At 47.2% G+C, this 11,824-nt stretch overlaps 1 protein-coding gene across 5 annotated transcripts in view; it reads right to left on the bottom strand.

Moving 5' to 3' along the window:
- Positions 1 to 310: 310 nt before the first annotated feature.
- Positions 311 to 11,824, bottom strand: part of TRRAP (transformation/transcription domain associated protein) — a 166,916-nt gene continuing 155,402 nt past the window's right edge. For all 5 annotated transcript variants that reach the window (XM_083474105.1, XM_083474102.1, XM_083474104.1 and 2 more), the window contains 4 exons: positions 9,581 to 9,765; positions 5,506 to 5,709; positions 4,627 to 4,821; positions 311 to 1,594 (listed from right to left, as the gene is read on the bottom strand). In XM_083474105.1, the coding sequence (XP_083330231.1) occupies positions 1,310 to 1,594; positions 4,627 to 4,821; positions 5,506 to 5,709; positions 9,581 to 9,765 (869 nt within the window). In that variant the 3' untranslated portion in view covers positions 311 to 1,309. The remainder of the gene's footprint in view (positions 1,595 to 4,626; positions 4,822 to 5,505; positions 5,710 to 9,580; positions 9,766 to 11,824) is intronic.

The following is an 11,824-nucleotide window of genomic DNA, read 5'->3' as shown; positions in this document are numbered from 1 at the left end:
GCTGCCAACCTCTCTGGACTAATTATTCAAATGCTAATTATTCAAGTAGGCGCTGGGCGTCCAAGGCCCTCTTTAAAATGGCACAAATGGCTAGCAAATTCATTACTGCACCAGGCTCTTGTATGGGTCTTGTTCTTCGGCTGATTTAATATCTGCATTACCAAGAAGTGACATGATTATCTGCACACCGTGCATTTGTGCTGGGAACAGTGTTTTAATGCCATCAACCCTCTCTACTTTGGAAGCCTCGTGTTGCCGCTGCTTATTTTAATTCACTGCCACTGAGCCCACTTCAGGAAAACAAGCACCGTTAAAGCATTTTAGAAAATATTTATTTTGAAAAAGTTCACTCTGTACAAATTGGAACTGTAACATTCTGAACACTGCAAGTTTTATAAAAAATGCTAACATGGACCCAAATAAAAGCCATTTCTTTTCCCCCCTTCTTTTAAATTACAAAGGTAAAAACTAAAAACGTTTCCTCGAGAAGCTACTGAATGAGACACATTTAAAGATGGCAAAGCTCAAGACATAACCAGCTTATCATATACTTTCTGACTTGTGTTGCACTGGTTCCATCAAAATATGCAACTTAATGGATGACAAATTCACTTTTACAGTGCTCCTCCGACACAGAAGTGAGCCTCTAAACTAGGTTTCAGAAATGGGTCCATCTGTACAATGCACTGCAACAGTTAGGGAGAAAACTAGCACAATTTGATCATTGCTCACCCAGTGGTGACCCAAAAAGGGCAATTCTCCCCCCTTCTCTATACATTTTGTTACAAAACCACTGTACAAACCCACTACGATGCACATGCGACTGGATGAAAATGGCATTCATTCCAGCAGTCTTTGCACCAATCGGAAGGTAAACAACAAAGAAAACACTTTTTTATAAAATGAAAAACAGGAACGTCACGCAGGAAGACCCACAACGTGGGGGATACAAATTCCTTAAAAGTGTTCTTGAAATAAAACAAAAAGTTTGAACGAGTAGGCCTGCAGCTTCCGAGCCACAGGCACATCCTCGCGGCGGCGCGAAGGAAGAGATGGTTCACTGTCTCCTCTCCCTAAGCCACTTCAAAGGAGCGATCCTTGGACGATAAGCATGCAAAAATGACTTCGAGGGGCATAGAGGCAGCGGTACTTCTGTAAACATGATCACACCGAAGACTGATGAAAAGGTGGGGTCAGGACGGGTGGAGATGTAGCGGCAAAGCAAGGCATAGTTCACAAAGAAGTGTTCACATTTCCCCACCCTTCTCCCCACCGCAACTGCAGGCCGTAAGAACTTCACGGCGCCAAGTCAGAGCCAGGGGTGCCAGGCGGGATCCATGCGGCAGAGGTTGTCCAGGCTGTTTGCTGCAGCAACCAGGGTGTTGACTTTGCTCTCCCCGCCTTCGAACTGAGCCAGGTTATGCAGGCGCGTCATGATGGCGGTCACGGCTTTCTGAACCAGCGAAACCAGCTGCTGGCTGTCCATGTTCTCTGGCTGCCCTGCTGCCGAGAGCGGGGAGGAAGTATCCTCTTGGGTCTTCTTGTGCCAAGCAATTATTTCGTCCCGCAACACCGTCTTCAGGATGCCATCAACCTACGAGGAGCGGGGAGGGAGGGAGGAAGGGAAAATAATTATGTTTAACTAGGAGGGACTGTCAAGGGACTTAGCCAAACTGCAAGGAAAACGGACCGTCGCGAGGCTTTGGCATTCCTGCAATAAACCTTAGCAACAACAACAAAACTCTACGGTGGCATGTTCAGACCACTGCAGCCTAGAGTGAGCTGCGTTATTAAAGGCTATGCATTTGATGTTTTCTTCTAGAACCATTTGTGACGGTTTACTTTTGGCTGTGCCCACCTTATGGAACCCCTTTGCCCCATGATGCGTGGCTATCTTTCTCCCCCATTGTATTTTCCTCCTGTTTATTGAAGCCCTTTTCAACTCAGGAAGCTTGTATTTGATCAGGCAGACAATACTTCTACTTAAAAAACCCCTCACTTCTGTCACTTGTCTCTTTTGTAGTTGTTTCCTACGCTTTCTGCAAAACTGCAATTTCTGTGTTTTGTAAGCAAGCCCTGAACAGAAGAGGCAGAATATAAATGCTCCGATCGATCCAAAAAACCCAAGCCTTCAACTTCAGAAAAATCCAACGCTTCTACAATTTTGATCCTCCCCACTTTTGTTTTTGGCTGTTTGCTCCCTTGCCCCCTTGCATTTAAGAAGTTAAGAGAGGATTTAGCACAACTGCAGGTTGAGTCTTTAGATGCCTAATTAGGAAAATCACACAGGCATAACACCTGCGCTCTTCATGTGTCACGTGGCGTGTTTGGTGTAACGCGGCAACTGCAAATTTGCCACCAGCTGCGAGGAGATGCTTCACCTTGGTGAAGCGGCAGAATTTAAAACGGAAATAAGCCCATTCCTTGAGCAAACTGTACCCTGCCAAGAGCCAAACTCCATCAAAACCACTATATATCATGAGCTTCCTTTTCCACTTAACAAGCCGCCAAGACAGATTCTTATTTGCCACATGATTCGTGGGGAAAACTAAACGATGCTGCTGATTTGCAACCCGCGCCACCGTTCTCAGGCTTGCAGACACCAGCACTGTTGATGGGATGCTGTGGCAACTGCTGAGGCACGTTAATTTCAACCCAACAGGCCAAGCTGAGAGCAGAATTATTGTCCGCTTTGCAGAGTTCTGCCCAAGAAACAGGACCGCACAGGCATCAGCTACAGTTTTTACGGATGTGTTGTGAGACATGGGAAAGTTAATTCATTCTCTAATTGTCTGGAAAATCCCCCCCCCCCCCGAATAGGGTCAAACCAGCAAAGCTCTTTTCAGATGTGCTTCAGCTCAGGGTACAATCTGATGCAGGTTATCATCTGTGAGCCGAATTCTAGGGACATCGTAGGATCAAGCTCATAGACCTGCAAGTTACATTTTCAAACCGATTGTAAGTAGCTACTCTATAAAAAAGTGGGGGGAACAGTTACTAGGAGTGCAGGCATTTTTGCTATAATGTACTGCCGCGGAAGTGGGGCCAATTCCGTAGAGGACTGCAAAGCCAGGGCTATTATTTATTTATAAAAAGCTCATATTATGCTTATATGAGATTTCTGCCCGAAGGCGGAGAGGCCAGCGTGGAGGTACATGTTAAACGAGAGAATACTTTTGTTTCTCGGTGAAAAGGAAACCTGCCTATAGGAGAGCATTATCAGAAGAGCAGTGGCAGTGGGTGATAAACACTTTACTCACTAGTCGGTTCTCCCCTACCGTCATACATCCCCCCTCCCTTTGATAGGTTTATTTATGGTTTCTATGCCAAAGAGGCAGTGGTGGAGGAAGCCACTTGGGCGCCTGGGGTGGTGCGCACCGTGGGGCCTCCGGAGTCTGCCTAACTCTTCCCACTCAGCTGCCCTACAGCTGGGGGGGGGGGAGGCAGTGGGCGGACCATTTGAGCAGTGCAGAACCTGCGCATGCCCAAGCCACCACATCTCTCCTAGGAGAGACGCGTGGCTCGGGTGTGCTGCAGGCCCCACGGTGAGTACTGCCCAGCATTTTAATAATAATAATAATAATAATAATAATAATAATAATAATAATAATAATTTATTTATACCCCGCCCATCTGGCTGGGTTTCCCCACCACTCTGGGCGGCTTCCAACTGAATATTAAAAACAATACAGCCTTCAGTTGTTTAAGTAAAATAGTTGTTTATTGCCTTGACATCTGCTGGGAGGGCATTCCACAGGGCAGGCGCCACTACCGAGAAGGCCCTCTGCCTGGTTCCCTGTAACCATACTTCTCGCAATGAGGGAACTGCCAGAAGGCCCTCGGCATTGGATCTCAGTGTCCGGGCTGAACAATGGGGGTGGAGACGCTCCTTCAGGTATACAGGACCGAGGCCGTTTAGGGCTTTAAAGGTCAGCACCAACACTTTGAATTGTGCTCGGAAACGTACTGGGAGCCAATGCAGATCTCTCAGAACCAGTGTTATGTGGTCCCAGCGGCCACTCCCAGTCACCAGTCTAGCTGCCGCATTCTGGACTAATTGCAGTTTCCGGGTCACCTTCAAAAGTAGCCCCACGTAGAGCGTATTGCAGTAGTCCAAGCGGGAGATAACCAGAGCATGCACCACTCTGGTGAGACAGTCCGCGGGCAGGTAGGGTCTTAGCCTGCGTACCAGGTGGAGCTGGTAGACAGCTGCCCTGGACACAGAATTAACCTGTGCCTCCATGGACAACTGTGAGTCCAAAATGACTCCCAGGCTGCGCACCTGGTCCTTCAGGGGCACAGTTACCCCATTCAGGACCAGGGAATCCCCCACACCCACCCGCCCCCTGTCCCCCCAAAACAGTACTTCTGTCTTGTCAGGATTCAACCTCAATCTGTTAGCCACCATCCATCCTCCAACCTTGTCACACACACACACCCCCGGTGACACCCGGGGCGGCCTGCACCCCCCTTCCTCCGCCCCTGCGAAGAGGCAGGGGAGAGAGAAAGCAAAGAAGAAGAGCCAGGTAGGAAGATCGGATGGCTTTCACAGAGGATGAAAGCTAAGGAGTGTAATTCAGTTCTTTGGTATTAAACATACAAACTCCCACCCATACCTGTACATACCTTAAAGTTTGGTTGTGCAAAACAGCGAGCCACTGCAATCATAGATGCAGTGAGTGGACCAGAAACGCCAATAGTAGTGAGGAACTCAGAAATGTTTGGTGTGAGTCGGAATGGGACGGGTCGGTTGGCGTCAAGATCCCCGGTAGCATCATTGATATCAAAACGGAAGTATGCCACGTTCAGTTTGCCGGTATCCTAGAGATTTTTTTAAAGACACACATATAAACCATAAGTATGGAAATCAGAAGAAAAACAAAAAGCTATCCAAAACTGATTGTATTATTGCAAATCTGAAAGACTTCCCTTGCATTCAAATTGTAAATGGGGGAAAGAATAAAAATAAGCTATTCCAAAGGCATGTTTACGTTAACAGACTCCTGCTCAGGGATTATGAGCACAGACAACAGTTAACAAGAATTGCAGACATGTACACTATTCCTTGGGGACGCGGGTGGCGCTGTGAGTTAAACCACAGAGCCTAGGGCTTGCCGATCAGAAGGTCGGCGGTTCGAATCCCCGTGACGGGGTAAGCTCCGGTTGCTCGGTCCCTGCTCCTGCCAACCTAGCAGTTCGAAAGCACGTCAAAGTGCAAGTAGATAAATAGGTACCACTCCGGCGGGAAGGTAAACGGCGTTTCCGTGCACTGCTCTGGTTCGCCAGAAGCGGCTTAGTCATGCTGGCCACATGACCCGGAAGCTGTATGCTGGTGCCCTCGGCCAATAAAGTGAGACGAGCGCCGCAACCCCAGAGTCGGCCACAACTGGACCTAATGGTCAGGGGTCCCTTTACCTTTACTATTTATTATGCAAGTTGCCCCCGGATGCCGAAGGGCATCACGTGATGATTATATGCAACCTGCAAACTAGTCCCAGTGCATACCTGAGCAATCTGCAGCATCTCAGGGTTAAGCCTGTTCAAATGGAAGACAAATTCTGCGAACCCAATCAGTGCCAACTGGATGGTGAACATCTTCCGGAAGGTCCAGTAATCGGTGGCGTTTGGGAAGGTGTGCAAAGCCCACTCTTTCAGCATGCTCCGAGGCACCATGTTGCCCTGCACCTCTTTCAGAATATCACGGAGAACCTAAAACGGGGGAGGGAGAGGAAAGCCATCAGGATCATGTACTTCTATAAGGTTTCAAACAACTTCAAAGGGGCCTTTGCAACTATAATTAAGCACTTAAGACTGCAGCTATTGGGATGGACAGATTTACATCGGTTGACAACAGAAACACATTATGTATTTATTTATTCCAGGTTGATTTAAATCCTTAGAGTTGTGTCATGTTACACTTGCAAGTGAAGCTACTTCAAGAAGAAGCTCCCTTTAACCATTCTGGGGTGGGGTTTTTGTGGGGTTTTTTAAAAAAGCAACACCTTCATTTAATGAAAGCTGAAAGCAAAATGATAAGTCCTTTGAATATTTTAGCACATTATTTTCGCTTTTAAAAAATCAGGCTTTTAAGTAAGCCCACAAAAGTTATAGTCTGCAGGGTTTTTTTCTTTTTAACTAGCCTGGTTCGAGAGCAGCAGCAGCCTGCATTTCTAAGCTGGCTGCCTCGTCTGTCGTGGAAACAAAACTGCTTAAAAGTGCCAAAAACCTGTCTTCCAGCAAGAGAAGGAAGGATCCCTTCTCTATCAGTCCTCTGTGCTTCTGCGCTTTCCTTCCTCTGGATTTTCTTCCAGTGTGGAAATCAAACGTGTCCTTCCCTTGCCAACCTGCTCGTTTTGCCTGCATGGAATTCCTTACTGCCCGTGGTGAAGAGGAAAGCCTGACTGAAATGTATTTTAGAATGCACAGGACTTGGGAGGTAAAATATATTTCAGGTCTTCTGTTATAGAAATGAAAGGATAAAATGGTAACCCAAATAAAAACATCTTGGAGATCCTGGGCCACAGGGAGGTTAGGCTGGCCTCGACCAGAGCCAGGGCTTTTTCAGCTGTGGCCCCGATCTGGTGGAACGCTCTGTCACAAGAGACTAGGGCCCTGAAAGACTTGACATCTTTCCACAGGGCCTGCAAGACAGAGCTGTTCCACCAGGCCTTTGGCCAAGGCACAGTCTAACCCTCTCCTTCCATAATCCTCATAGAACTCTAGCCCAATAGTTGCCATTAATTTGACTCTGAATTGATTTTAGAATGAATTGATTTTAGAATGTATTTCAATTAATTGATTGTGATTTTATATAAACTGTGTTATTTTTACTGTTGTCAGCCGCTCTGAGCCCAGCTTCAGCTGGGGAGGGCTGGATATAAATAAAAATGTATTATTATTATTATTATTATTATTATTATTATTATTATTATTATTATTTAGGCAATATTGCATTAGTGGCAATAGATGCCACAGGGTTTCGGGAAAGGGAGTGTGTACTGTAGGAGCTCAATAAGCCAACAGTTAAAACTGGGGAGTCTGGGACACTGTCCAGGGGTGCAATACGAAGAAACCTTGCTGAAGCTAAGGAGGTCTAGCTTGTTCCTAGACGAAAGGAAGTATCACCCATGATATCAGACTGGGCTGCCCACCCATGAGGCCTTTATCCCAGCAGAAGGAAGGTGTAACAGCCACTGAATGATACTGTATTACTGCTCATTTTATTCAAATTGGGCTGTATAGCTCACCTATGTGATAGAATTATATCATGCAATGTAGGCAAGATTTAAGAACAAACAAACAAGCAGAAGTGGGTGGGATGATAGGAGACTGGTGCACCCATAACCACATCAAACCAAACTTTTATATCCTTCTAGCATGGCTACATCCAGCTTTGTAACTAAAGCAGTGACAAAGGAATCTGTGGTCTTCCAGAGGTTGCCAGGCTACAGCATTCACAATCCCTCACCGATAGCCGTGTTGGGTGGGGCTGATGGGAGCTGAGCAACAGCCAAAGGGCCAGAGGCTCCCCAAACCTAAACTGCAGGCCCAGCTACTAAAGTGTGGGCTTTGGGCTGTGGTTTCCACAAGCAGCCTCTGAACCTCTTACGCCTCCCTGCATGGCACAGATGTCGTGATGGATGTTCAAGCACTGAGAGGCAATACTATCTTTCCGCAGTCTGCACAGGGCCTGGTATGCTCGGGCTGCAATCAAGATCCGCTTCAAGCATCTGAGTATTAATGTTACCACACTTTCCGCAGCCAAGTTGTGCCTCCCATGTAAACATCTGTGAACTACCTCCATATTTAATTACCTACAGCGTGGACTGGCCTAATTAATTAGAAGGAGAAAATAAAGTGGGGACCTGCTCCACTGCACTAGAAAAGAATGATAATCACACTTGCTTAAATTAAATTACTCAGAGAGAGAGGGGGACTAAATTTCCACAACCAGAAGGGAAGAGCCTCAAAAAAGAAAACGGGAGAGAGAGACAGATGTTCCACGTCACTTAATTTTATTTTATGCTGTGCAAGGAATGAAAGGTTGTTTATTACAGACACAACTTTCAAGACACAACACACCTGGAACTGCATCAATTTCAATGGGAAGAAAGAGGACAGCACAATGCTTAATTATATGTGTTAAGGCTTTTAAAGTAACTATTTATTATTATAAATGGGCAAGGGTGATAATGGAATACTAAGCCTTAATTACACCACTTCAGGGGGATTCAAACTGTGTCTTAGTTGGCCTAGGGGGAGGGGGGAATGGCAGATATCGGACAGGTTTTTTTAACGCCAAATGGAAAAAAGCTTCCTTTTTTGTTTTCATATTTGAAAAGAGAGAATGGTGGAGAGGCCAGTCTATGGACTGAAACACAAAACAGTGAGAGCATTTGGGCAGGGCTTTCTGGGTGTCTGGAGCAACTAATACACATTACTATAGTCATCCTTAACAGCTTTGTATTGTTAAGTCGCATTATCAGGAAGCTGGTCCAGGACTGTCTGCATTGATTGGCAGGGGTGACCGAGGGTCTCATATAAAGGGGCTTCCCTATCATCTGCTACCTGACCCCCCTCCCTTTTTAAAGGGAGATATAAAGGATTGAATCTGGGACCTCCTGCAGGCAACACATACGCTCTACAAGTGAGCTATGATTCTTCTCCATTGCAGAACCAAAGTGGAGGAACAGTGGCCCAAGGTGACACGGTGAGTTCATGGAAGAACTTCTCAATGAAGCAAGCTTCTCCTGAAGTACTGTTTGGATTAGGGATGGGGATCCTGTGGTCCTATGAATGCTCTTAAGACTCCGGCTCCCATCACCCCTAGCCAGGATGACCAATGGTGAGAAGTGATGGGATCTGTAGTCTAAAAGCATCTGCAGCACCACAGGCTCCCTTGGATCAAACGTGCTGGATCAGGCCAATGGCCCATCCAGTCCAGCGTCTTGTTTTCACATTGGTCAGAAAGATGGCCACAGAAAGCCTGGAAGCAGGACCTGAGGACAACCACACTCTTCCCCCTCCTATGGTTTTCTGAAGCTGGTATAAGGAAGCAGAATGCCATTGACGTGGAGATGGAACGTGGTGGTCATGGTTAGTAGTCATGGAGAGCCTTATCTTTCCAGAAATATGTTTAATCCTCTTTTAAGCCCATCCAAGTTGATGGCCATCACTGCCTCTTGTGGGGCTCATGGCTCTGACAAGCAAAACAACCCATGCCAAACACCCAACAACCCACAGCTGCCTAACAAAACTTCTTTGTTGCATATCTTGTCTTTTTCCGGTCATAATTACGCTCTATTAATCATACAAGGTGGAGAGGTAACAAGGCTCTTTTGAGGGTTTATGTTTTCGGAGCTTTGCCACAATATTAATGCGATGCAGGTGCCCGCTCAGTCCTCTGGCAGATCTACTTTGAAAGATTGTTTTGCCGATAAAAAGAAGGGGATGGGAGAGAGAGCAAGAGAGTGAAAAGATGAGATTGATGCATCAAATACGAGGCAAGGGAAGCAAAGGGAGGCGAAGAGCAGACCTGGCGCAGAGAGCGTCTTAACGCATTCGTCACAGATTACAATACCTGATGGCTGGCCTGGGTCCCTCGCGCTTGGACGGTTGCCAGTCTGTCATAGTAGCGAGAAATCGGGCTGTCGTGCTCAATCCCCTTCTTGGCGCAGCGCTGCTTGTAGATCTCCACGAGGGAGAGAGATGAAGGATTGTCTTCGACCAGGCGCATCTGTGGAGAGACGGCCACGACTCGGGGGACTGGAGACAGGGAGAAAGGGGAAAACGTAAAGTTAATGTCCTGAAGGATCAAAGCGAACAAGCCCAACACATTATTTTTCCTCCTTTCCCCAGGACAGCCGTAACCATCAGGCCTTGTCCTTGCTTTTAAAGCTCTCCTGAGGCCTCCCCAGCCTCCATGTCTGCTCTTCTCTCCCGAGACATGCAAATCCATAACCTCTTTGCTTTTCCTACCATCCTCAGCTTCTCAAAGGCTTGCTTGTTCCTTGGGAGCATGCTGCTGCACTCAGGTACTGATTGTAAGCCTCCCAGAGGCACCTGGATAGCAACTGCGAGAAGAGGATGCTGGACTGGACCAGCAGGGCTTTTCTTATGTTCTTAGATGACATCGCCCATTCAGCGTGGTGCTGACGCCCAAGTTGCATGTTTGGTCCCCATATGGGACAGCTGCATATTCCTGCATTGCAAGGGGGGCGGGTTCGATCCTCAGGGTCCCTTCCAGCTCTAAAACTCTATGATTCTTGTGTCTCTTTGGAGGAAGAGTGGGGGGAGCAGGACCCCTCCCTGGAGAGAGACCTGCACTGGCAGAGGTGGCACTGAATCCAGGCATCCCCACCCTAAGACCAGAGGTCTCCACACCAGTTGGCTGGGATCCTGGCCAGCTCTCTCTCTCACATACATGCCCATCACCCCCCGAGCTGCTGCAGCAGAGAAAATGGCCAGCAAGACCTCTTGTCAAAGCACCTGGCTAGCTAGACGTGAGGCTACTTTGCAGGAGAGTAAAGTAGATAAAGCACCTACACGGTTTGGGACTTGACTGAGAGCCTGGAAGGGATGGAGCCTCCACTTTCCATACAAGTTTCCCAAAGGCTGATGAGATGCTTTACAGCTGCAGCGAAAGCTCCCTCAGAGCTTCAAGCCTTCCTGAACTGCGGAAACTGACATCGTCCCTCCTCAAAACTTTGGCCGCAATATTAAGTTGATTAATCGGTTCGATTAAATTGACTGGAAACATTTCAACAGACCTATAAAAGCTCCCCTCATTAAAACCAGTCAGCAGAGTTTAAAGCATTTAAAATGATTTAATACAAAAAGACACTCTCTTCTGTGTGTGAGAAAAAGGGGGGTGCCTTTCCTAAGAGGACAAAAGCTGCAACACATGCATGCGCTGCTAAGCGCAAGGGTGAGGAAACCTCTGTCCCTCCAGTTGTTGTTGGACTCCAACTCTTATCAGTCCCAGTCAACGTTCCCAATGGCCATAGATGATGGGCGCTGTAGTTGAACAACATCTGGAGTTATAGGTTTGGAGGGAGGGACACCTTTTTAAAAGAACTTTTGGGCTTTTTTCCTCATATGCCAATGTCTGCAGATTTAATAATCAACCAACCAACCATTTAATTGAGTAAGAGATTAACCCAAAACTTAAACCTTCCCTGTGAAACCTTTGTGTAACCCTTTTGGCAAGCTGAAACCCATAACTGCATTTGCTCACATTAGTCCCTTGTTATCCTTGTTTGTCCTTTGTTGCCTTTGCCAAGGTCAAAAATCCAGATGTTCAAATGGTCCCCCAGATGCTTCCATGGTAAAATCCCTGGCTAGGGCTAGTAGGAGTTGGCTCACGTGTTCCTCAATCTTGCCATAGGACAGGGGTTAGGAACCTCTCACTCGCCGGCCAAATCTGGCCCAGCAAAGGTCTCAATTTGGCCCACAAGCTGTTTTCCCCAAACCACTTGCAGCTGCCCCACACCCAATGTCATATGTGGTGTCAGGTGCGGGGCAAGTAGAGATGGATCAACTGCACAACCAGGTTCCCTGTGGGGAACTTGCTCATGAAGCCGATCCTACAGAAGGAAGTTTTAAAGGCACGGCCAATCAAGCCTGCTAGATTGGTTATGTGACTGAGATTTCCCTGGGGAGCTCAGTTGTGGAACTGATCCCTGGAGAAAGAAGCTTTGCCAGCCTTGTGCCAGCAGATAACAGCAGTGGATTGACTGGCGGGTTGTCAAAATTGGCTAACGGCAGTGGGTAACAATACATACCTGGCCTGCTGGATTCCCCACCAGTTATAGGATCTGGCCAT

Source organism: Podarcis liolepis (assembly GCF_965112155.1).
Source record: "Podarcis liolepis genome assembly, chromosome: 14".
Lineage (NCBI taxonomy): Eukaryota > Metazoa > Chordata > Lepidosauria > Squamata > Lacertidae > Podarcis > Podarcis liolepis.
Note: the sequence above shows the minus strand (reverse complement) of the source record. Positions and strands in the feature narration are given on the sequence as shown.